The following is a 26,974-nucleotide window of genomic DNA, read 5'->3' as shown; positions in this document are numbered from 1 at the left end:
TCAAGGCTGCTAAGCATTTGAAAAAATTATTCAAGTTTTATTTTTGTGTGTGTAGGTGTTTTCGAGCATGTGTGTGTCACTTTAGTTGTGTGGGGGTCAGAAGACAACCTGGTTCTCTCTTGCTTCCTTGTTTTAAGGTAGGATCTCTCTTTGATTGCTGCCAGTGTGAGCTTTGGGGTGATTTGCCTGCCTCTGCCTTCCATCTCCCTGTAGGAGTGCTTAGATTATAGATGTGTGTGTCGCTGCATCTGGCTGTTTACATGGGCTCCTGGGACTGTACTTAGGTTGGGTGGATTTGCTCTCTTAGACTGAGCTCATTCAGGTAATCCTGGTTTCACAGATGAGTTGGGTTCCTCTGGTTCTGTAAGACAGCCATGGCTGGGCAGATGAGGTGGCCATTTGCCTTGCCTTTATTTTTTTTATTTTTTGAGACAAGGTCTTACCCTGATAGGCTCAGATGCAAAGCAGTTCTCTCATCTCAGCCTCCCAATGCTAGATCTACTGGCATGTGTCACCATCCCTGGCTTCAGGTCAGCCATTAGACCTAAAGTTCCTGAAAGTTAGGAAGTTTTGTTGCGATGGAAAACCCTCTCAACCTATTTTGAGAAGACAGCAACCCTTCCTCCAAACAACAAATAAACAAGCAACAACACACCTTACTGGCTTGTTTATAGCCTGGCTGGTTCTAGAGGCTCAGAGCTCTTCAGACTCTCCCTTTGTCTTGTTGGCCCCTTTCCCTATATGTCTGCACCCGCAGGTTGTCTGATCCTAATAGTGACAGCAAAGCCCCTAGCAGACTCCTGCTCACACCTCTCCTGGTAGTAGGCTTTGAGCTTATACAGCCTCTACTTACTTTCAGGTCATGTTTGTGGAGGATGTGAGATCTCAGCTTCCTGTTCCTATTGCCACACCTGCCTGCTGCTGTGCTATCCCGCCATGATGGACTCTTACATCTCTGAAACCATAAACCTAATAAATACTTCCATCTCTAAGTTGCCTTGATTTACCAGCCTGGTCTACAAACGAGTTCCAGGACAGCCAGGGCTGTTACTCATAGAAACACTGTCTCTAAGAAAACAAAAAACAAAAACAAAAAGGTATTATGGTGGAAATCTTTTAATCCAGAGGCAGGTGAATGTGTTTGAGAACAAACAGCCTGGTCTACAGAGTGAGTTCCAGGACAGTCTGGGCTACATGGAGAAACCTTGTCTCAGAAACAAAACAAACAAACACTTGTTCTTTGGCCACCAAGTATGTATCATGGGAAATGTACTCCACCCCTCCCCCAATACACATCATACACACATATCCATGCACATATATATTGTGTGCAAATACCCACACACAAATAAAGGCCAGAGTGGGCTATATAGTCTTATCTTGTTTTAGGGAAAAAAAAAAACCCAAAAAACAAAAAACAAACAATCAAAAAAAAAAAAAAAAAAAAAAAAAAAACTTAAGCCAAAACCAAATATTTTGTGGTAAAATACTGAAAGTTTCCCCATAAGTCTACAATCATTTCTCTTTGAAATATTAGTGAAATCTTTGTTAAGGGAATGAACATGGCAAGGATGAAGACCTAGAGTGCATGCAATCTACAGTGCCATGGTGATCCCAGCACTTAGGAGGCAGAGGCAAGGAGGATCAGAAGACCAAGACTAGTGTCATGGGAAGACTTTTTCATAAAGAAAGGGGCTGGAGGGATGGCTCAGGGTTAAGATCATTTGCTGTGCTTGTGAAGGACCAGGTTTGGTTCCCAGCACCCATGCTGGCTTACAATGGCCTGTAACTCCAGTACCGAGAATCAGAAGCTGCCTGCTGGCCTCTCTGGGCACCAGGCACACACGGTGCACAGACATACATGCAGACCAACATTCAGATCCATAAAGTATCTTTTTTAAAAAAAATTATTTTATGTATATGAGTCCTCTACCTGCATGTATGACTTTATGCCACAAAAAGGCATCAGATTTCACAGAACATGGTTGTGAGCCACCATGTGGGTGCTGGGACTTGAGCTCAGGACCACTGGAGGAGCAGCCAGTGCTCTCAACCACTGAGCCATCTCTCTAGCCCCAAAGTAAGTACCTTAAAAAACAGCCCAAACCCAAACAACGTTCTACAAAGCACCACTCCCAATATCAGAGACTAACTATTAAAAAAAGAAATGATACCACTCATAGATGAGATGGCCTAGCCATAAAAAAATCTAAACTCATTTATATGTAAAGAATTTGAGTTAGTAGCTGACTTAGCAAGATCTCTAGGCAGAAGGAAATTTACTAGAAACACAAGTCAACTTCAGGGATATGGGGTTTGGTTCAGTGGTAGAGTGCCTGCCTAACATCTGGAAACAGGACACAGAATTTGGAGAAGAAAAGAAGAGAAACACCTAGAAGTCTAAGAAAATAAATGTATTATTTCTACCCTATTATCTTACTAGGTGGTGGTATTTTTTTTTTAACTAGGTGATATTTTGCAAGGGAAGGTTATATACAATATTAACAACACATCAGTTTATGAAAATTTATCCATACATTAACTGCAACACCAGTGAAAATAGCACTTGTTATTTTTGTGGAGGCACAAGCTGCTTGTGAAAATAAAGGAGGAAAAGAGAATCATTGACAGTAGACTGAATAAACTGCTCCAGTCCTTTTCCTGGAAAAGGTGATGTTGGCTGCTTTGGTATTTCCTGCCTTATTCCAAAGAGCATTTCAGCCTCCACTCCTGAAAAGCCTCAGGGAAGGAGATTCCAGGGTCACATGACTGGAAAAAAAAAAGCTTCAGCTGCAGCCTCGGAGATTCATGACACAACAGGGTTTTGTTCTGCTTTTATTAGCATGTATTCATTATGCAAAGCAATACATTTCATTGTGACCACTTCATGCGTGCGTGTAACAACTCGCATCATAGTCACCTCTCTACATTATTCTCTTTTATATGCCATCAGTCTTACTTTCACAGTAGGGTTTCAAAGTCTGAGAAGTCCCAGAAAGAAGCAGCAAATACAATTTTGTTTCGTGCAGGATTCCCCAGTCTTGGTCACAAAACCTGCCATTTAGAAACACTGGTCCTGAATGCCTTTCCCATGCCACTTGGTTCTTATCCTGTAAAGTGGCTGTGGTAGAACCGTTCACCTCACAGATGAAAAAAAAAAAAAAAAAAAAATGGAACATTAGATAGGTAAAGGAGGCCACACAGCTACCAACACAAAGTCGTTGCTAATATTCTAAGGAAGAGAAAAATCTAGTGCTTTCTTCAGGATCGAACATCCCTGACACACGAAAACATTTTGGCGATGCAGTCATGTAAAGAGTATCAGCCTTAGTGATCTGTTAAGCCCAGTGTCCTTAGTATGCCCACGATGCAACTGGGACCCAGATAAATTAAGAGCCTTGCTTGCCCCAGGTCAAGAGCTGGCACGGTAGCAGGAGGACTCGAGGATCCATGACTCAATGACTCCCAACTAAGTGCTCTACTGCCCCACATAATTATGCAGCCAATCTGTGGCAATGTGGGGTGAGACCAGATTGAGTAGGTGTTCACAGGTGCTGAGTGAACGAACAACTCACCTGCAGGGGATGGGGGTGGGGGGTGGAGGTCTGCACAGGTACTATGGAAGTCTGAAGTGAGGGCTGAGGGCGACTGTGCTATCACATGGCTAAGCACTGAACCCTTACTTGCACGAGTTTAATCACTTTAGTTAGACTTGGTCATCCCTCTTCCTTCCGAAGTGCCCTATGCCACTTGAAAGGAATTTAAATTTTCTGATTAGAAGCCATTTCACAACTCTAATTAGGTACATCCTGGAGTGTCACAGGGTTGGGAACCATTTTTCTAAAGTGTGTCAGACATGAGGGATAGAAGAATAATGCAGTTTATTATTATAAACACCTGACCAAACCTGTGGGGTAGGGAAGGTCGAGTTTATTGCAGCTGTGGCTGTCAGGAAGTGCAGGAAGATGTGAATGACTTCAGTGGGTGAAATGAAAACACCCCAGGAGGGGTGGACGGAGGGAGCTGGGCTTAATGTTCTAAGCTTCAGGAGGAAAGGAGGAGGAAAGGGCTAAGGGGGTCAGATAAGAGGCTGGGCAAGTCACAGACAAGGGGCAGAGGTCAAGAGAGCACAGCTGAGCCTGGCTTTTGGACGGTAGTGTGCAGGTGGAAACATTTGGGCCGTGGCTAGTAGCCAATGGGTAAAATGGAGTTTGGAGCTAGGACCTATGAAGACATAGGGAAGACATGGGAAAAGTAGGCAGAAGAACAGATATTCCTCTGTGCTCTTCCCCCTGTATATGGGGCGTGTGTGCATGCGTGCATGCATGTGTGTGTGTGGTGTCCAGAAAAGCATGATTCTAATTCCTGGGTCCTTTTGGAAAAATACCAACTGTGTCTATCCACTTCAATTTACCAGAGGGATCCCTTTATTTGGGGCCAAATCAAGCTAGTCAGTGTAATACTCTGTCCACCCAGTTAGTGAAAAACACTACCACTAAGCCACACCCCCAGCCTCTACGTTACATTCCACTTGTCTAATAGTCAACAAAGGAGAAAGAACAACCCTTAAGTTTCTTTCTACTCTTTTTAGGCATAGAAAAGTGTTTCATGTAGCTTAGGCTGGCCTAAAACTATGCTGCCAAGATGACCCTGAGCTTCTGATCGTCTAGCCTCCATCTCCTTAGGTGTGTGCCACTAGGCCAGTTTTTTGTGTTGTTAGGGATCATACCTAGGGCAAGCTAGGTGAGCTAGGTAAGCACACGATCCAAAGACCAGCATTCCTACATCTTCAGGTTTTTGTAGTTCTGGGTAGGGTTTCATAAAATAAAAAAGACTATATTATTGCCCGATTCTTTCTTTTATCTGTGGCAGGGGGCATTACCTGTTGATACTCCTGAGTGGATCACTTATTTATATTATTAGTGGCAATTCTGATTTCCTTAGTCCATGGTTATTGTTTCTAAAACTTTCTACATTAAACCTAAGTCACTGGCTCTGGCCACCTTAAGCAACACTTCCATTTAAGGATAAAGAAGATAGAATTTTTTTTTTTTTGTTTTGTTTTTGTTTTTTTTCCAAGACAGGGTTTCTCTGTTTAGCCCTTGTTGTAGAAGATAGAATTTTTAAAAGTAACTTATTTATTTAAATTTTTTATGTGCATTGGTGTTTTGCTTTCATGTGTGTTTGTGTCAGAGTTTTGGATCACCTACAGACAGTTGTGAGCTGCCAGGTAGGTGCCAGAACTTGAATTCAGGTCCTGGAAGAACATTCAGTGGTCTTAACTGCTGAGCCATCTCTCCAGACCTCAGAAACAACAAAACAAAACAAGGCTCTCTAGGCAGTTGTGGCACTTGACTTGTCTCTAATCCCAGTACTTGGGAGGCAGAGGCAGGTAGATCTCTATGAGTTTGAGGCCAGTTTCAGGACAGGCTCAAAAAAAAAAACAAAAACAAAAAGGGCTCAGTAGTTAAGAATGCTTGCTGTTGCTGTTCTTCTAGAGGACCAGTATGGTTCCCAGCACCCACATTACGTGGCTTATAACCATCTGTAACTCCAGGCACCACACCCAAACACAACTATATTTAATATACATAATTAAAAATAGATAGCTGGACAAGGTGGTGCATGCCTTTAATCCCAGCAGTTCGAAAGCACAGGTAGGAGATTTAGATTGAGTCCAGCCTGGTCCACATAGTGAGTTCCAGGACAGCCAGAGGTACATACATAATAAAAAGATGCTGTTTCCACATCTCTCCACCACAATTCTGCCTCCCTCCCCCATTTATTTATTTAATTGTTTTCTCTGTCCTGGCTGTCCTGGAACTCACTTTATAGATCAGGCTGGCCTTGAATTCAGAGATCTGCTTCCTCTGCCTCCCAGGTGCTGGGATTAAAGGCTTGCACCACCACTGACACTTTCAGAAAAACAAAACAACAAAGAAAGAATTTTTGTAAGCATGGGAGTACTGGTGAGGTTCAAACTCATGTATAATAGGCCAACACTACCAATGAGCTACACCTTCAGTCCCAGAAGACAAAAATATTTCTAATAGTAAGCCTCAACCATATAAAGTAATTTTCTAGGTCTTCTTGGAGTCACAGATGTTAAAGTATCTATGCTGTTAACTTGGCCATAGGTTGTGAACGATGTATGCTACTTGGTTTATGATAGTCTCTCTAGTTTTTTTTTTTTTTTTTTTTTTTTTTATGAATGTGTTTGTGTGTGGAGGGGGTTGGGGGGGAGCATGATCACATGAAGACCATAACATACATGTGAAAGGTCAGAGAACAACTTGTGGGAGTCCATTCTCTCCATTATTTAGATTCCAGGGATCAAACTCAGGTCATCAGGTTTGAGGCAAGTGCTTTAACTCCCGAGGCATCTTGTTGGCACAGTAAGTTTTTTTTTTTTTTTTTTTTTTTTTTTTTAAATTGGTTTTCAAGACAGTGTTTCTCTGTGTAGCCTTGGCTGTTCTGGAACTTGCTCTGTAGTCCAGGCTGTCCTCAAACTCAGAGATCTGCCTGAGCTTGAAATGAACTGTAGTGTACTTGATAAAGAAAATGGACTAGGTCTTGAGAAGGATTTTACATGAGAGTGTGTGCTAAAAAGAATATGGCCCCAAATAATTGTCCTTTTAAAACATTTTCCTTATTAATTTTTGAGACAAGGCCTCATGAAGTATCCTTGACTTGCCAATAACTTCCTTGTCTTGAACTTGGAGATTCTCCTGCCTCTGCCTCTCCAGTGCTGCAATTAAAGGTCTGTGTCACCTAGTTTAAAGAACAGCTGTTGATTTGCTAATGAAAAAGGGATTTTTAAAAAGAGTGCCAGGTATTGTGGTTCACACCTACAATAATCCCAGCTTTTAGGAGGCAGAGACAGGACGATCAGGAAGGAGTTCAAGAATTGTTGGGTTACAGGATGCCCTGTCTTAAAAAAATGAAAACAAAAGTTAAAAATATTTTGGGAAGTTTTCATGTAGCAAATTTGTTAGAGGATGGCATGTAGATAGATATTCTCAAGTCACTGAGGCTTAAAACATCAGGGGTGGGGTGGGGTAGGGTGAAAGGAAGAGAAGTCTCCTTGTGATAGACACCAGACAATGTTCAAAGGACAATTTTAAAGATACAGTAAAGACTGTAAAATAATCTAATTACCATTTGAACTTACTTACAATAGATGAAAATGGAAAAACATAATTCCAAAAGGCTTAGGTCAGTTATACAAAGAGAGAATTATTAGGATCAAAGAACTTAAAACTAATAGGGGTGTGGGGATCTGGCTCAGCAGTAAAACTGTCTAGTAAGCAAATGGCCCTGGGTTCCACCCTCACAGAACCAAACAGAAAAGGAAAAAAAAAATCAACCCAAAACAAAGCAAAACAAACAAACAAACAAAAAAACAATCAAACCAAACCACCCAAGAAAACCCTCAAGGTGGGTGTAATGCCTAATTCATGAGGCAGAGGCAGGTGGATTTCTCTAAGTTCAGAGCCAGTTTGGTCTACATACTTAATTTCAGGCCATCCAGGGCTATATAGTGAGACCCAGTCTCAAACCAAAAACAAAGAAACCAAACTAAACCAAACCTTCAAAACCTTATTTGTCAAATTTTTAATGAATTTAAAATAAAAATCTGACAGGCAGCATTACAGTTGCAGAATTATTAGGTCACATAAAAAGTAAATGCACACATCATTACTGTTTTACAGGTAAAAGAAATATTAAGTTATTACTCTTTTGTTTGAGGGCTCCTGGAAAAACAAAACAAAACAAATGGGGTAAATCAAAGCCCAGACCCAAACATACACAAGGTTTTAAACTTAATTTCATAGGAATATGGCCTATTAAAACTTGGGGTGCAGCATGAACAGCTTAATGACCAAGATAAGCTTGGCCAGGAATCTACAGTGTTCTCAGTGGAAGCCCAGCTCAACTAGAGCATTGCATGGCTACATTATCCAAGGCCCACCCCTTACAACCAAAACACTTGGAAAAAAAAGAAAAAGAAAAAAGAAAGAAAGAAAAAAACCAAAAACCAAAATCAAAACAAAACAAAAGAAAAAAGAAGGCCCCCGGGGTTACTTGACTCTAGCGATAACATAATCCTAGTTCTTATTGTTGTGGAGCAGATGTCATTATGGGTGGGGCTGGTGAGCAGAGTAGCTGAAACATTTTTGTTGTACCCCCGCCCCTCCACTTTCAAAGGGACAGAAGGGGCTCCAGCAAGGTAAGGGAAGACCGTTCAGTCAGCCATTCCTGTTAGAGGAATTTTGATGTGGTGATTATAAAAGCTACCTCGAGGTTCTTTATTAAAAAAAAAAAAAAATCCCCTAGGATTAAGTCCTACCCTGAAGAGACCGTCCCTTTCTCCCCCTGCCGGCTCCTCCTCGGGACACTTGACTGAGTCTTTCTTTCCCTCCTTCCCACGCTGAGGTGAGGCGGCACGCAAGCAGGGACGCCTGTTTTTCTCCGGCGCGCGGAGGGAACGCAACGGGTAGGAAGCCGGGAGGTAGGAAGGGGAGCGGACGGCAGTGGCGGGGAGGCAGGGAAGGCTCGCCAGGGACGAGCCGGCCTCGGGGGGGGAGAGCCGACTCTCGGGCCGCCGAGCAGAGGTGACGAGGGGAGATCTCTCGCCGTGAGCCGAGACGCGGCGCTTCCGGCAGGCCACGGTGGCTGTTTGCCTGGAGCGGCCCGCATCGCGGGGGCCCGGCCGGGCGGGGAAGGGGGTCAGGAGAGACGGGGACCCGCGGCTCGCACTTGCCTGAGTCTGAGTGATCAACAACTGGTAATAGTCTTTGCTCGGCGCCGGGCCTTGTCCTACAATTTCAAACAGAGTGTCCGGCAGCCACGACGCCATCTTGGGACGCCACCGCCGTCGCTAAGACAACCAGGAAGGGGCGGGGCTTGACCGGGGTCAGGGGGCCGCAGCCCCAGTTTAAAGCGAAGCCCGCTTTTGAGCTGGCAGTTGGGGGGTGGGGGTCTTAACTTGGGGTGGTGCTTTCCTTTTGCCAGGGGTCACAAGGAACCCTGCTTTGTGAAATTTTTACAATCAGGTCCTGGGTGACCCGAAGTGGAATTTAGTTCCTGCTGGGGCGGAGGGGCGGGGGTGACCCCGGCGGAGGGATACCGAGCGGCGCTCCAAGTCCCCTTCCTGGTCCCTTGAAGGGATCGGAAGGAGACCGGGGGCTGCGGGCCGAGCCGAGCTGAGCGCTGGGGAGGAGGGGCGGTATGTTGGGCCGTAAATAGGTAGCGGGGCAGGTCCTGCGGAGGATCCCGCAGGCCGGGGCCTCAGGAAAAGTAGTCCCTGGCTGGAGTGGAGCGGGCGGGGAGGGAGGCGGCGCGGGCGGAGGCGCACGGCGGCGCGGTGCTGCGGCTCAGCTGATAATTGAAGGGAGGACAAGCCGCCGCCGCCGCCGCCGCCGCTGGGGGGGGTGGGGGGAGCCAGTGGAAGTTGCCGTCGCGCCACCGAGTCCGGACCGGAGACTTTGGGGCCTAACTAGGTAATTGGGACGCCGTCGCGAGCGGCGGGGTCGGGCCTTGGGGGAGGGGGCCGAGGGAGGAATGGGAAGCCCGGGCCGAAAGTCCCAAGCAGCCCGCTCGTGTCATCGTGGCGACGCGGCTCTCGGCTCGACTTGCTGGCGGCGGCGGCGGCGGCGGGGCCGCGGAAGGACCAGCCCGAGGCTGACGGGTGAGGCGCTCGAGCGAGCCCCGCGGCCCGAGGAGCCGGGGCCGAGCGGCTTGGCCTGGGGGGGGGGCGCTGGGTCCCCGCTCTGGCCTCCCGCGATGAGGAAGGCCCCAGGCGGAACCTGGGTAGGGCGTGCGGGTCTGGGGGAGCCCAGCGGGGGCCGGGAGGGGACCGGAAGTGGTCTTTGGAGCCTGGAGGGCGTCTAGGAAGAGGGAAAGTGGGGGGCCGGAAGTGCAGGTGGGGGGCGTGAGGACGGCAAGGGTTCCCCGGAAATGGGACGGGGGGCCCGGAAACAGGGAAAGGGAGGCTCTGGGCTGTGGACGGGCCCGGAAATGGAAACTAGGGAGCAGCTCGAGTGACAACTGTTGTGAGGCAAGGGTCCGAGGAGGCCGAGGCGGGAGTGATTTTGGACCGCGGTAAGGGTCTTCTTGCTGAGGGCGGACGGTTGGGGGCAGGCGAGCCTGGCCGAGCTGGCGCGGGAAGGGAGGCTTTTCCAGCTGGGGAAGTCGAGGCTGAGGGAGGACGACGACGTGCCTGCCGGGCTGGCAGGGGCCGCGGTCGAGGCCGGGAAACTTGGCTGAGGGAAGCAGCATCCTCCGAGAAGACCAGCAGGGGAGTAGGACGCAGAGGTTAACTGGGGCTTGGGTGAGGGAGGTGGGCCAATTGTCATCCCGATCGTATTAACATTCAACGCGAGCCAGGCGATTATTATGTGTGGATTACATAAAACCCATTACACCGTTTGTCCGTCAGTTCAACTCTTCCTTGTGATTAGCGAGTGCGTTTCTTGTAGGGAAACAAGTTACAGGGATGTTCAGAAAACGAAGGTTTTTAAGACCCAGCCTTCTGTCTTTGACTTCCTCGGAATAAGAGAAAGCCTTAATTAGTTAGAACAGAGAAACAGCAGAATTAAAAAAAAAATAATAATGGGGGTGGGGGGTGGCTAACTACTCTAGGTGGACGGGAGGGAATTGATTACCTCTGAGGTGAGAGGAAAACGGCTTCCCACCCGTCCAGCAGATTTGTCTCTGTTAATGCGTTTTATTTTGTCTGGGAGAGATTATAGCTGTAGCCTCTTGCCGGGGTTCTGGGTTTTAGTGTCCTCGCTCCGTTAATCGGGGGCAGGAATGTTACTAAGAAAACGTGGGGGGTGGGGTGGGGGTGGGGGGGCGGTTGATAGCGCAGTGACTCTGTTCCGAGTGGTCTAACCGCTCTCCTGTCTCCCTAGTCTGAGCTCGCGATCTGGCCTGGGCTGCCAAATCACCCGATCTCCATGCTTTCTTCGGTTTGTAGGCCTTGTAGTGGTGTCTTTTAACTTTTTCTTGCTCTTGACTTAGATATTTTTGGCATTAGAATTTTTTTTTAAAAAAACAAAATTCGGCAAACTGAGGCTGAATCTCATCTCTAAAACCAAAACAAAAATACGTGGTGGAAAGTTGAAAGAGCTATTATTGAGTGGGGTTAAAAAACTGATGCTGGAAACAAAGGTCTTAGTTGTGTTGGAAAAAAGGCAAGAGGCCTGTATATGAGGCCTTGTTTGTGTCACATTTGAAGTTATTGCAAATTTATGGATAATAAATTGTGAAGGGCATTTACAGAGGCCCATTTTCTTATGCTTATGGAGCTGCTTCAGTATTAAATTAAATCTTAAGACAGTATTTAATTTACTCCCTGTTCCATGTCTGTGCAAGACCTGGTATGGTTTTCTGTATTGTAACATGGTTGCTGCTGGGCTTTGTTTATGACTGCTTTTCTACCACTGTACTAATAAAATTGCAGCATTCTAATTATTATTGCTTCCATCTGCCTCCTTGTGTTTCAGGATTGTGAGTAGTGTTCTCAGCTGACATTCACTTTTTCTCTGATCAGGCGTTTTAGTTTTTCATATACTTTCTACAAGTTTGAGAACTCTGGGTAGTTCCAGAAAGTGCTACTGTAAAATTAGAAAGTATTTCTGGGTGGAGGACGCACCTTTAATATCACCATTTCTGACGGAGGCAGAGGCAGGTGGATCTCTTGAGTTTCAGGCCAGTCTCTCTGGTCTACAGAGTTGAGTTCCAGGACTGCTAGAGCTACACCGAGAAACCCTGTCTTGAAACAAACAGAAGAGCAAGTATTAAAAATGTATGGGAGTCTAATTAGAGAGTAAAAGTTAGTACTTTGTGACTGAGGGAAGTACATTTTTTTAATTAAATTATTTGGAAGATATTTTACTCAAGCTCCCAAAACAAATGAGTTATTTTGATTTTTTGAGTTACTGAAATAAAGCCGAATTAAAGTGTGAAAACAAATGACTTTGATTTAGAGCTCAAATTAGTGCAGACTTTCCAACCAAACTTCTGTCGCATTCAACTCTCTCCAGTTTAGAAGCTACTACTAGGTCAAGCCCTTTGCTTTGTTTCCCTTTTCTTTAGTGTTTTCTGTTGCTTTGCCTTCAGTCTTTTTCTCTGCCTCTGGTTCATCCACACTGGACTGTCCATGTTCTTCAAGAAGAGTCTCTGTTTCTTTTAATCTCAGTCTCCATTTTCAAGTCGTCCTCCACAACTTTGTTTTCTCCCCCAATGCTCGGGTACCACCACAGTTACTATCTCTTAAACATCTTTCTTAAAACATCATGGTCTACTTTTGAGAATACTTTTAAGTGTGTTATGTTCATTTCAGTCATCTTTTTTTTCTCTTTTCAGCACAAATGTCCCTTTTCCACTTACTTTGTAAGCTTTACCTTTGGACACACCATGCAAAGGACACCAACTGAAGCTATTTATTTTGGTTTTTTGAGACAGGGTTTCTCTTTGTAACAGCTCTGGCTGTCCTGGAACTTGCTTTGTTGACCAGGCTGGCCTCAAACTCAGAAATCTCCCTGCTTCTGCCTTCTGATTGCTAGGGTTAAAGTTGTACACCACCACTGCCTGGGAATATTTATCTGGCACTTATTTATTTACTTGTTTATTTATTTATCTTTGTTTTTCAAGACATGGTTTATTTGTGTAGCATTGGCTGTCCTGGAACTCACTCTGTAGACCAGGCTGGCCTTGAACTCCCAGAGATCTGCCTGCCTTTGCCTTGAGTGATGGGACTAAAGGTGTGCACCACCACTGCTGCTGCTTGGTTATTTACCTAGTTTTTTTTTCCCCTGATGCCTTGGTATTTAACTTTTGTTTTTGCTTTTGTTGTTGTTGTTTTTGTTTTTTCCAGCTAGCGTTTCTCTGTAGCTTTGGAGCCTGTCCTGGAACTTGCTGTGTAGACCAGGCTGGCCTCGAACTCACTGGAGATCCTCCTGCCTCTACCTCTGAGTGCTGGGATTCAAGGCATGCCCCACCACCGCCTGGCTTTTGAAACATCTTTTATATGTATGGGTAAAAATTTTGCTTTATGTGTGTGTGTATATGTCAATGTGTGCTTGGTCCCACTGAGGCCACAAGAGGGCATCAGATTTCTTGGAACTGGAATTAGAGACAGTTGTGAGCCACTGAGTAGGTGCTGGGAATCTTCATCCTTTGGAAAAGCAGCCAGTGTGCTCTGAATTGCTGAGCCCTCTTTCTAACTCCTTATTCTATTTAAAAGAGACATCTCCTAAAGAAGACACATCACTGATTTGAAACTTGATGTTACTTCAGTATTTTGTGACTTTAAACTAGTCCTTTAATCTAATTGATCTCCATTTTATCCCTAAAATGTGAATTGTCAGTATTTTTCAGTGGGTGGCTTTGGAAATCCAACAGATAAAATGATAGTGGAAAAAAATATCTCAGCCACTCAAGAAGGATGTTCATATTAGAAAATTATGGCAGATGTTCCTGGTCCTTGTCTGTAAGAATACTTTATACTTTATAACTGGTAGTGGAACTTAAAGCCCAAATTCAGTGTTAAATTCTAAAAAAAAAAAAAAAAAAAAAAAAAAAAATCTAGATTTGCATTAGCAATCCAACTACTTCTTTATGTATGTCCTACAGATAACTTGTTAATGCTCTTTAAAGGAACTTCAGCCTTTTTTTTTTTTTAAAGGTATTTTTTGAGTGTTTTGCCTGCATATGTGTATATGTACAACATGCCATGCGTGCATGGTGCCTACAGAGGTCAGAAAAGGGCTTTGGATCCCTTGGGACTATAGCTACCACGTGTATATGCTAGGAGTTGAATCTGGCTCTTCTGCAAGAGTAAGTGCTTTTAACCACTGAGCCATCTCTAAAGGACACCCTATTTTTTGTTTTGTTTTGTTTTTTTTTTTTTTTACATTTTTTATTCATGACAGATTATGAACCTTTTCTGGCTTGTGACTCCTACATAATTTACTTTTTTCTTGTGTATCATTTAGCCCAGGGTGGCTGTCACCTTGACCTGCTGATTTCCGGTGTCCATTTTAGGTGTTGGGATTACCAGCTGACTTTTTAGTGCCTAGAGTTCAGTTAATAGAAGTGGTCACTTAACCACTCTTTTAAAGTTTTATTTTTTTCATGTGTTTTATGTATATTGGTGTTCTATTTATATGTATTCTTGCATGATATTAGATCCCGTTATAGATGGCTGTGAGTGACCATGTGCTGGTTGAGACTTGAACTTGGGACCTCTGGAAGAGCAAGCAGTGCTTTTAACCACTGAGCAATTTCTCCAGCCCTCTACTTCATTCCCCAAGTGGATGAGTAGTGCAAGGATGAGGATATATGTTAACTTTATTCTTATTTGCACAGCTAATTAAATTTTGAGAAAATGTAGCCAGCAAGACCTCTGACTAATGATCTTCCTACTTTACCTCCTGCTGGGATTATAGGCATGCTCTGTCACATTGGCCTTGCAGAAGTAACAATTTGTGGTTGTGTTCCTTTTGTTTTCCCCAACTGGATACTAGACTTCTGAGGGCAAGAATTATTTCAGATTATGGTATGCATGAAGGTGCATTTGAAGAGTAATGGTATCCTAGTTTTGACAAGTAAGCCACCAGTCTTCTGCTCGGATGATTTCTTTGTTCCATCCAGTAGATTTTCATTTATTGCTCTGCTCTACATGTGGTAGTAGTGGTCAACTTTGTGGAATTGGCTTGCTCTGTCCACCTTTATGTGGGGTCCTGGGTATCAAACTCATGTACATTGGCTTGTGTAACTATCACCCTTACCTGTAGAATCTGACCCTAACAGATTCTTGAGAATGCTTCCTGTGGTTTGATAGAGCTTTTCTCTCTCTCTCCTAACTGATATTCCATCAAGGTGTACTAGGTTGTGGCTCAGTATCAAGCCAATAGAATAGTTTTTGCTTGTTTGCTTATTGCCAGTATAGAATACAGTATTTACCATAGATTGGCATTCTATAGCTATTCTAACGGCATATTTTCTGCATTTAGAAATCCTGACGCAAGAATTTTACAAGGGGTTTATGCCAGTAATTCCAGCATTTGCATTTTCAGGAGAATTGTAAATTGGGGTTTAGTCTTGGCTGTGTAATTAATTTGAGGGCAATTAGGCTAGAGAGAGACCTTTTCTTTTTTTAAAAACTTAATATGTATAGGTATATATGTATGCTTTGTCTGGTATCCCTGGAACTGTAGATCAAAAGTTGTGAGCTACCATGTAGCTGCTAAGTATCAAACCTTGTGCTCTGGAAGGGGAGCAGTGCTTTTTTTTAACCTCTTTACCATCTCTAGTCCATGATTCCACCTTAAACAAACCAAAGTAAATAAGATAAAATCCTTTTGTACATATATTCACTTTTATTAAGACATATAGGTGGGCTGGAGGTGTGGCTCAGAAGGTCCTGGGTTCTATTTCTTTGCCCAGCCTGAAAGACAAATGAAAAGTAAAGTAATAGTAATTTGAGTGGCTAGAGAGATGGTTCATTGGTTAAGAGCTCTTGTTCTTCCACAGGACCACATTCAGTTCCTAGCATGTAGGCAGGTTTTTCTGTACTGCCAGCTTCCTCCCAAATAATCACACAGAGACTGCTTATTAAATATGGAAGCTTGGCCAATAGCTTAGGCTTGTTACTAACTAGCTCTTACCACGTAAATCAACCCATATATATGTGTGTGTGTGTATACATATACATATACATATATATATATTTTTTTTTTCAGTCTACTTTTTGTCTTAGGGCTTTTTTATCTTTTTTATATCTTTGAGACAGGCTTTCTCTGTGTAGCTTTGTAGAGCAGGCAGGCCTCAAATTTACTGAGATCCACCTGCCTCTGTCTCCTGAGCACTGGGATCAACACCATGCACCAACACTGCCTGGCTGTTTTGTACTCTGTATTGCCCATGCTGCTTCGTCTTTGGCTGGCTGGCGACTCCTCCCCTCTTCTTCCCAGCATTCTGAGTACCTGAAACTACTGGCTGGCTACTGGCTGTTCAGCTTTTTATTAATTAAAAAAATTTTTTATGTGCATTAGTGTTTTGCCATGAATTTGGAGTTAGATAGTTGTGAGCTGCCTTGTGGGTGCTTTTGGGTTCTCTGGAAGAGCATCCAGTGCTCTTAACCACTGAGCCATCTCTCCAGCCCCTCAGCTTTTTATTAAACAAGTCGGAATGACACATCTTCACAGTGTACAAAAAGATTGTTGTGTTTCACAACAGTAGTACCCAAATCAGATGGCTCAGGTCTATAACTCCAGCTCTGAGGCTATCTCCCTGTCTACCTCCCCCTCCCCTCGAGTTTCTCTGTGTAGCCCTAGCTGTCCTGTAACTTGCTCTGTAGATCAGGCTGGCCAAGGTCATCTTAACAGATTCTGTGGGTCATGTGTACTCAGTGCACATATCCAAACAGATATTACACATGCTCATAATAAATCATAGTAGTATTTAGAAATACCTGTGCATCAACTAGAATGCTAGGTGGATACTTTAAAAATTTAATATTAAACTGGGTAGAATTTGTATTCTAAGCTGTAAATTTTTAAAAAATTTATATTGGATATATCTGTGTGCATTGTGTGTAGATTACTGTAGAGGCCAAAAGAGAGTATTAGATCACCTGGAACTGGAGTTACACGACAGTTAATTGTGAGCCACCTGATAGAGGTAGTAAGTGCTCTTAACCAGAGAGAATGGAACCTAGAGCTTTTCACATACCAGGCATGTATTATCGCCTAAGTGATCTGCCTTCACTAGTTTTTGAGTAAGCAGCATTATTTTCTTCTCTTTCTTTTTTGGGTTTTTCAAGACAGGGTTTCTCTGTAGCATTGGAGCTTGTCCTGGCGTTGCTCTGTAGACCAGGCTGGCCTTGAACTCATGTAGATGAGCCTACCTCTGTCTCACAAGTGCAGGGACAAAAGGCACGTACCACTATTACCTGGTACTGCCTGGCAGTAGTATTTTTTTTTTTTTTTAACTGCACAATGTTTAACAAAATTTCTTTCTATAATAACTTTAAAATTACTGAGTGATGCTGGGCAATGGTGGCGCACTTACTGAGTGAACAACAAAAATCAGGCATTAGGTCGTAAGTAATAATCAAAACAACAACCAAAAAAAAAATATGAAATGTGAGATGTTGGTGGTGAATGTCTTTAGTCCTAGCCCTTGGGAGCCAGAGGCAGGTGGAGCTCTTGAGTTCGAGGCTAGCCTGGTCTACATAGCTAGTTCCAGGCAGGCTCCAAAGCAATACAGAGAAACCCTGTTTCGAAAATCCAAACCAAACCAAACAAAAATAAAAATCCAACAATAAAGGATAATCATATGTCCTAAGACAGCTTCTATTAAAGGACATCTGTGATTGAACAAAGGACTGATTGATAGGAGTTAAATAATTAACCTCTTCTTTCTTTCTTATTTTATGAAACATTTAATGCTATTTGGTACCTAGAAAAAAGGAATGTTCTGCTATCAGGGCTTTTTTTTTTTTTTTTTTTTAACACTCCCCCTTTGAGATGGATGGTTCTTACTATGTTGCCCTGTCTGATCTCATTTGTAATTTGAAGGGATCCTCCTACCTCAGGCTCCAGAATAGCAAGGGCTAAAGATAGGTACCACCTGTTCCAGATATACCTTCATTGTGTTTATCTTTGCTAAAGTTTAGCACAAAATTTGGAGTCTTAGTAAGGAAAGCAAGTTTACAAAAATAATAATCCAACAGTTTACTTTCCTTTCTAGTTCATTTAAAATTGTTGAAGACTTATTTATGTCTATGAGTGTTTTGCCTGTATGTATGTATGCCTCGTGCCCATGGAAGTTAGAGGAGGGTATCAGGTGCCCTGAAACTAGAGTTACAGACAGTTGTGAGCTACCATGTGTGTTCTGGGAAAGGAACTGTGGCTGTCTGTTAGAGCAGACAGTGCTCTTCCATCAGTGAGCCAAAAGCCCCTCTTTTCAATTCATTTATAAAACAATATTTACATGTTTTTTTATTCAGAGGTTAATGATAATTTAGCATAGTTATGTGTTAAGGATATCTTTAAAGGTTTGTATATGTGTGTCTCTTTATGTGCACATATGTATGGGTGCTTACAGAGGCTAGAGTGTGAGATCCCTTGGAGCTAGAGTTACAGATTGTTGAGGGCTGCTTAGTGTGAGTGCTAGAATGAACTCTGGTCATCTGCCAGAGTGGTACATACTCTAAGCCATTTCCCTACAGTATATCAAATATAATCTTCCACTGAAGAATTCCAGTGAAGACTCTGGTATGATAGCCCATGTCTTTGTCTCAGCACTCAGGAGACTAAAGGGAGGAGGATTGTGGGTTTGAGCAAGTCTGGACAACATAGTTTCTGTCTCAAAAATACTGTAATGATGTCATTTAGATTTCCTTGTCATTAACCTTACCACTGTAGCCTACCCACAGGGAGACCATTAAATTTCCCATTCTTCTGTACCTACTCTCAAGCCTTTCTTGGAAGTCTTTTGTTTTTGGTTTTTCCAGACAAGGTTTCGCCGTGTAGCCCTGGCTGTCCTGGACCTTGCTCTGTAGACCTGGCCCTTAACACCATTAGGAGTTAGGAAGGCTACCTGGTCCAACTTATGTAGGTTTGTGTGAGCTTGAAGATAAAAATGTCTAAAGTGTATTTTTTGCTGATGCAAGAATCAGGAGTTTCTGTAGAAAGAATATACAATTTCAGGCGTTTCCTTTGTGAGATAATTTATTTCATTCTTTTCCCTATATAGGGTTAGTCTCGCAGAATTTCTCCATGATCCATCTTCCTCTATACCATATCCATATGCATTTGTGCCTTTTCCTTAGTAGATGGCAATAATTCAGTTGAATATTGAAGTTTAAGTAGCTTTAACTTGGAACAGACCAGCTCACTAATTTGTCAGTTGTTGGAACACAGTTGATTTCAAAATATTTTATAGAAAGTTAGTGTTAAATATGGAGATTATATCTCTTTGCTGTCCTTTGCCTTGCCTTTTTAATTTTGCCTTTCAGTTGCTGCTGTGAGGTAAGACTTGGGGAATTTCAGTTTTGGCTGTGCAGTGTAAGATAATCTGCTCTCCTCTCTTCTAACCAGCTACTATTATTACCTTTCAGCTGCCTGTACTTTAGACTATGCTACTCCTTTCCTTATTCCTAAACATTTTGCAGAGATTAGAAATGAAAAGAATTAATGAGAAGATACTAGTTCATCATTGGAATATTTTGAATCAGCTGAGAATTTGAAGCTTAGCTTATCTTTGTTTCCTTGTTTTGTTTGGTTTTGACAGTGCTGGGGATCTCTTACTATTAACCTCTCTCACAGTCTTGATCAACTCAGAGCCTTTTAAGCCCCCCTCCCTTTTCCCTCCCTCTTTCCTTTCCACTCTGCCTCCCTCTCCCTCTCTACATGCACTCACGCACGCACTCACGCAGAGACACAGAGTAAAACACATAGGAGAGGCTTAAATATCAGCAACAACAACAAAGTTCTTTTCAGTCAGTCCCTTTGGTTCCCTGCTTGGAGCTTGGTAGAATACATGGAGCTTTCTGTGTGGTAGGCAAGCACTCTTATAGCTGAAGTGTGTGTATCCAGCCCTGAAAGAAAATAGGATAGGAAAAATTTTCTTTCATAGTTTCCGAGGTTATATTCCAAGGCTGGCTGCTTTGGGCCTGAAACACTTGGCAGATGGGAGAGGGGGGAAATGTATAATTTTGGAGTTATGTTTCCAGTACATATTTTTGTTGATTTTTTTTTTTTGGGGGGGGGGTAGGATTTCTTTCCCTATAACATCTCCAACTGTCTGGGAACTAGCTCTGTATACCAGGCTGGCCTGGAGCTCAGGGAAATCTGCCTGCCTCTGCCTTCTAAGTGCTGGACTAAAGGTATGTGCCACTATCATCTGGCTTTTTCAGTAATTTTTTTTTAAAGCTAGGCTTCCCCTTCTGATATTCATTCTCCATCTTCCATCTTATTATGACATCTTATTATGACTCCATCAATGGAATAATTAATTCTTTTATTAGATTGTAACCTTCCAATCTTAAGCTGCCAACCAGATTCCCCAGTATATGAGCCTATATATTATCCCATATGAGTATATGGGGTAAAGTTTATGACCTATCCTCCCAAACAAACAAATCCAATTGTTATGAAAGAGCAGGTGGGAAAATCATTGCTCTCTTGGTGTTATGGGACACACATTTAACTAGAGAGATCTGCCTGCTTCTGCCTCCTCAATGTTGGGCTTAAAAGGTATGTGCTACCATGACAGGCCTTTTTTTCATTCTTTTGTCTGGAGCTCTGTGTAGTGTTGGGATTAATTAAAGGCCTGCCCCTGGCTGTCTTGGAACTCATTCTATACACTAGGGTGGCTTTGAACTCAGAGATTCCCCCTTCCTCTGCCTCCTGAGTACTAGGATTAAAGGCCTGCATGAACCACCACTGCTTGGCTAGATTTTTCATTCTTAAAGGTGATTGTTACAGTATGTTACTTGAGAAGCAAAGTTAAGTGATTAAATTGAGAGTCTGGTAATTGGGAGGCGGAGGAAGGACAGCAAAATGGAGGCCAACTTGGGCTAGTAATGCCCTGTTTCAAACAAAAGTCTAGGACTGGTGATACATAGTTGTATGGTCCTGTGCTTGTCTAGAATTCTTGAGGCCCTCAATTTGATTCCTTGAGTCATGAAGTGTCAGTTTGTTTAGGGTACCTTTCAATACTTATTTAAAGCTTGGCATATAATCTGTTGACATAGTTGAAGATTTAAAATAGATATACCAGTTGAGATGACCCAATGTGTAAAGTTCTTCTTTCCTCAGATAAATAGAATAAAATGGCATACTTTGGGACTTTTAAAAATTGATTTATTTTGGCTGGATGGTGGTGACGAAAAATTCCAGCACTTGGGAGGCAGAGGTTGGGTGATTTCTCTGAGTTTCAGGACAGCCTGGTCTACAGAGCATATTCTAGGACAACTAGGGCTATAACCCTGTCAACAAAACAAAAACCCAAACAAACATACAAAAAGATTGTGTGTGTGTGTGTGTGTGTGTGTGTGTGTGTGTGTGTGTGTGTGTGTGTGTGTGTGCCACGCAAGCAAGGATGGGTTTTCCAGAAGATGAAGGAGATAAATTTGAGGATGGATTTTCACCCATGAACTCAGGTGGTCAGCCTTGGCAGCATTTGTCCTTTACCATCTTTGCTTGTTCTACAGTATCATTTTAAAAATGTTATTACTGAGATTTTAATTAATATGCCATAAGGTATATTCATTTAAGAGTATTTTCATGGAGTTTAAACTATACTACCATATCATGGCTTTCTAATTTTTATTTTATATTTGGAGGCAGTGTCTCACTTTGTAAGACTAGGCCTCACAGATTGTTTTTTTGCCTTTGCCTCCCTAGCACTAAGGTTAAAATTCACATTCTGGTTAAACAAACCTGTACTCAAATTTGTTAGAAAAGTGACAGTTCTGTTGGGACAATACACATCTTAAAAGTTTCTGGAGGTAGAAGCAAGGTAATTGTGAGTTTTTAGGTAGCCTGTATTATTAAGGGAGATGGGATGGGGGTTGTGGGGATGAATCTCAGGTGGTTGAGTGTGTGCTAGGCAAGCACAAACACCTTTTTTGATATCTTTACCACATAAACTGGTACATATCTGTAGTACTTGCACCAGACAGGTAAAGGTAAGAAAAAGCACTTCCTTTGAAGTGCCTTAGAAAATGTGCCACTTTCTTGCCATGACTGGGTAGATACTTAAGGCAGATGGCGATTTTTACTGCAGAGCCAAATTTAGAGACAGGGGCAATTAAAAAACTCTGTTTTACTGTTCCAAGGTTGTAAAAGTCCTAATTTAAGAGGTAAAAGTTAAACTTATTTATTATTACTATTATTATTACTATTATTTATTATCTCTGTAGACCAGGCTGGCCTTGAGCTCAGAGATCTGCCTGCCTCTGCCTCCTAGTGCTGGGGTTTAATGGGTGTACAACCACCATCTGGCTAAATTTATTCATTTTGGTGTGTGTGTGTGTGTGTGTGTGTGTGTGTGTGTGTGGCTAGGTGTTGAACATTACTCATTATACCATTGAACTACCTTTAGCTTTTTTTGTTTTGATCTAAGTCTTTAATAGCTAAGCCATCTCTCACTGCCTCTGTAATAATCAGCAGTTAATTCCTGATGGTATGTATGTGTGTGATTTGCTAGTGATTGAACCTAGATTCTAAGAGCACCAGCTCAGTAAGGACTTAATCTCTTTTCTAGTTTATATGATATATTTTGACTTAAAAAGCCTGTAGTACTTTGGAATGGAACTTCTTTGGAAGAGTGTGCTTTATATAATTGTGTTGTGTTGTCCTCTAGTGTTAAGGAAGCTTCAGACTTTCTTCTAAAAGCATTCACCATCTGTTTGCTGTTCATTTCTTTAGGACTTCCTGAAAGTGTTCCTATCTAGTACAAGTTCTTAGCCTCATATTCTAGATACACCCCCAACCCCGGGAGAAAATCTTTACTCCTATGAATGCTTGTATTCTTTCTTGGCTGTTGTATTGCCTTGCTAAGAACTTGTACTACTATTTGGTAATAGTAGTAGTATTTATGCTCTGGTGTTCTGTTTTCCTCTGATATAAACTGACTTAAATTTTTTTTTTAAGTTTAAGATTAACATCAAGTGTTTCATAATGTCATTTTCATACAACTGTGTCAATACTTTCTAATTTATTTCCGTCACCATTGCCCTACCCCCATGTCTCTTCCCTTATTTTTGTCTAGGTAGTTCCTCCTGGTTTCCAGTGCATATATTGCACATTTCTGTTTCCCACCTCCCTTTAGATCTTTTTTTCCTCCTACTTTTCTAGTTTTATGGCCTACAAGCATATGTAAGAGTATTTTTAAATTTTGCTTTTGTATATGAGGGAAAATTGGTATTTGTCTTTTACCAAGTCTAGCTTATTTCACTTAATTTCAAAATGTATACATTCCTGTAAATTTATGATTTCATTTTCTTTATGGATGAGATTTATGAATAAAATTTCATTGGCTTGTGTACCATATTGTATTCATTCACTGTAACGGACACACCTAGGCTGTCTGTGCTTCCTGGCTATTGGGAATAGCACAGCAGTAAAAATGGATGTGCAAGTACTTCTGGTGTGCTGACTTAAAACCCTTATGATTGTATACTTAAGTGTAGGACAGCTGGCTCAAATGACAGCCATGTACTTGGCCATAACTCAAATTGGGTGTACAATGGGAGATTTAGGAGATTTCCCCAAAACAGAGGTTAGGGTCATCCGAGTATACCACACACCAACAAAGCTGAAAAACAGCAGAAGAACTAACTGCCAAGGCCAAGATGATTCTGTTTTTATTTCTTTGAGGAGCCTCCATACTGATTTCTATAGGGGCTCTACAATTTACATTTCCTCTAAAATACATCCTTTTTCCCTAAATCCTTAATAGCATTTAGTGTGTGTGTGTGTGTGTGTGTGTGTGTGTGTGTGTGTGTGTGTGTGTAAGAGGGAGGAAGGGAGGATGGGGGGTTGAAACAAGATCACACTGTGTAGCCCTGGAACTTGATCTGTAGACCAGGCTGGCCTTGAATTAATAGATCTGCCTGCCTCGGCCTCCTGAGCGCTGTGATTAAAGGTGTGTTCTACCAATGCCCGGCTTTCACAATATTCTTAATTTACTAAATAGTGAGAAAAGAGAATGCTAATACATTATATTTTTTGAGAGGGCTGATGAGGGGAAGGTGTGTGGGCAGGGTCTCATAGCTAAGGCTGGCTTAGAACCTCTGCACTCTACTGTCTTTTTTTTTTTTTTTTTTTTTTTAGAAAGTCTTAACTTTGTAGTAGGGTGCATATTACTTCTCACATGTGGCTGTATGTGGCATTGAACAAGGGAAAGCTTCAGGATGAATTTGAATAAGGACTCATCATATAAAGATCAGTGTAAGCAGGAAATGGTGGTGATGCATACCTGTAATTCCAACACCAAGTAGGCTGAAACAGGGTAGCTAAGAGCACTACCATAGGCTATGGTGTAAGATGATTCAAAACAAAAGAGGAAGTCATGTTTACAGTGGTCACAGTGGTCCTGTAGTCAAGACACCAGCCTTCAAACCTAACTTTGATTGCAGATACTTGAGTGTGGATGAGCTGTCATCTGTTAAGTGAGAAATACTTTAAAATCTGGGATTATTAGGGTTAGATAATGAGAAGTAGGATAGGAAGTCTGCACATTGTTGTCCTGTACACTGTGGCTTGATAGTTTCATTTGTCCCTGTTCTTGGAAGAAGTGCTGAGTCAGGCTGATGAGAGTATCATTTTGCTATAGAGCCACAAAATATAAAGGCTTAAAAATGATGTGGGGAGAGTGAGTGGTGGTGGTGCACGCCTTTATTCCCAGCACTCGGGAGGCAGAGGCAGGCAGATCTTTGAGTTTGAGACTAGCCTGGTCTCCAAGAGCTAGTTCCAGGACAGGCTCCAAAGCCACAGAGAAACCCTGTCTCAACCTTCCCCCCTCCCCCAAAAAATGTGGGGGTGGGGAGAATGTGTTACTAGAGTTATTTCTGAGTGTGGTTATTGTGTGTTTAGTGAGAATTGAAGGATGGTATCAACAGGGTAGGAAGTTAACTGAAACTAGTATTTCAGATACTCTTACCTATTATCTTTTCTGTGTCTATTTTACTTTTTCCCTGAAGATTTTTTTCCCCCATAAATGAATGTGCCAAGTACAGCTATTATAAAACATGTTGTTTCATGGCTTATGGTACCCCTATTGTTTTGGGAAAGATTTTGATTAATCCATTATATCTTAATTGTTGAATTTGAACCCTGATTTGTTGAGTGTTGTAGACATGAAGTATTGTCATCTGTGAAAACTTGGCAGGCTGTGAGAACTCAGTGTATATAGGACAATGAAACTAATACAAACCCTTACTTGTAAGAAAGATTATGTTTTGAGGGATCTTAATTTTTCACAATGTCATCATGTACTTCAGAGTTGTAATATGTAGAAACATTGAGGAATTTAATGTTAGGTGTTTTATTTTTTTAAAATAGAAATTGTAATGACAGTTATTTTTGTTTCCTCATTGTCTCGCTACTTATGGGCAAGAGTGTTTTAAAAGAGTGTTTCTTTGTTAATTTCTTAAAATTGTGGTGCTATAAATCCACTCCAGTTATTGTAGCTACTGTCAGGTGCTCCTTTGAGCTCTAACCCAGGCTTACTGAATTGTGTGTATATGCATATTTTGTCCTTTGTTGTGGTGCATGTTTGATATCACCACTACTTGTTAACCCAAGGCAGAGATATTGCAAACTAAGGTCAGCTCTGACAGTTCAGGTAAGTCCTAACTTAAAGCTGGAGAGGTGGGTGAATGCATTTAGTGTTAGTCTTGCTTTGCACTTTCTTGAGGCCTTGGCTTCAATCCTTAGTATTTTGAAACAAATTCTTCTTTGAGATTATGCATGTCAGTTGTTAATAACTTTCTTTTCTTCTTTTGGAGAAAGAGTTTCACTATATGCAATCCTGGCTGTCCTGGAACACACTATAGATTCGACTGGCCTGATCCACTTACTTGCCTTTGCTTCCAGAATTCTGGGATTGAAGGAACATTGGGATCAAAGGCCTGTGCCACTAGCACCCAGCAGGCACACACTATATATATCTGGCTTGATAGTACTTAATTTCAGGGGCTGGAGAAATGTGCTCAACAGTTAAAGAAAACTTGTTGCTCTTGCAGAGGACCAGGGTTCAATTCCCAGCACCCACATGGTAGCTCTTAACCATTTGTAATTTTAGTTTCAAGTGGTCCAACATCCTTATCAGTACTTTGTGAATACCAGGCACAAACATAGTACATGATTATCCACACAGGTAAAGCAGTCATACACATAAATAATGAAGTCTTAAAAAATTTTAATTTCAGCAAATTTGGTTTGTAGAAAAATTAGAGGTACAGAAGTTTTCTAAGTTAGTCTTTCACAGATACGTAGCCCCACAAGCTACCCTGATTTTTTAATACATTATTTTTCAAAGTCCATAGGTTACATTAAGGGGTAGCTGTTGTATATTTCGCAGCATTAAAATTATAACGAGATAAAGTTTATCCACCCTTATTCATATACCTTTTTTCCTGCTTTTGCTATTTAAAAAAAAAAAATGAAGTATCCTTTTTGAAAGTAATGTTGCTGCACTAGTTTTGTCTAGTATTTTCATGTTTTCCATCTCCTTTCAGTGTACTTGTTCCTTTTTTTTTTTTTTTTTTTTTTTTTTGGGTTTTAGACAGGGTTTCTCTGTATTGCTTTGAGCCTGTCCTGGAACTAGCTATGTAGACCAGGCTGGCCTCAAACTCCCAGAGATTCACCTTCTTCTTCCCGAGTGCTGGTATTAATGGCTGCCACCAATGCCCAGCTAGTGTACTTGTTCTTTAGATTTGTGATCTCAGAACATTTAAAAATTCTATCTGATGACTAGTGCTGGGGTTAAAGGTTTGTGCCACTGCTGCCTGGCTTTTCTCATTCGTTTAGAAGAAGCTTGAAGGTTGTGTATTCCTATTTTAAAGGGGCTTATTTTAAGTCCTTGACATTCCTTCTTAAGCTAGAATGACTTAACACAAATGAGGATGACTTTTATTTTATTGTTGAGTTGTTGCATTTATATTGTCCTTTATGTGTTACCTTAGTTCTCATCCTTATAGGACTTAAATAATTTTCTGCTTGCTGTGTGTAGTTACTCATACAGCTTTGGTTATTTTCTGGCTTGGGGCTTCATTTTTGGGTTTGGGGTTATAAATCCAAATGCATTATTACTGCAGCTCTTTACTTTTCTAGTAGTAGTAGTATAGGACTCATTGCACATTGAAATTTACCAAGTGAGTATGCTCTTATGCCAAATGAGTATATTTAATTTCATAGTTTGAAGTTCACATGCTGGAGAAATAACT

General features: G+C 42.0%; 2 protein-coding genes across 2 annotated transcripts in view; one reads left to right on the top strand and one right to left on the bottom strand.

The window, feature by feature from the left end:
* Fbxo36 (F-box protein 36) overlaps window positions 1-8,998 on the bottom strand; it is a 49,973-nt gene extending 40,975 nt beyond the window's left edge. Inside the window, exon 1 of the mRNA XM_051190609.1 lies at window positions 8,765-8,998. Coding sequence (XP_051046566.1) covers window positions 8,765-8,860 — 96 coding nt within the window. The 5' untranslated portion in view covers window positions 8,861-8,998. The remainder of the gene's footprint in view (window positions 1-8,764) is intronic.
* A 353-nt stretch (window positions 8,999-9,351) lies between these two features.
* Window positions 9,352-26,974, top strand: part of Trip12 (thyroid hormone receptor interactor 12) — a 112,192-nt gene continuing 94,569 nt past the window's right edge. The window contains 1 exon segment of the mRNA XM_051190608.1: window positions 9,352-9,503. The gene's annotated coding sequence lies outside the window, so the exon portion shown is untranslated.

This window comes from Phodopus roborovskii, unplaced genomic scaffold (assembly GCF_943737965.1).
Source record: "Phodopus roborovskii unplaced genomic scaffold, PHOROB, whole genome shotgun sequence".
Lineage (NCBI taxonomy): Eukaryota > Metazoa > Chordata > Mammalia > Rodentia > Cricetidae > Phodopus > Phodopus roborovskii.
This window is presented reverse-complemented; position numbering and strand designations above follow the sequence as displayed.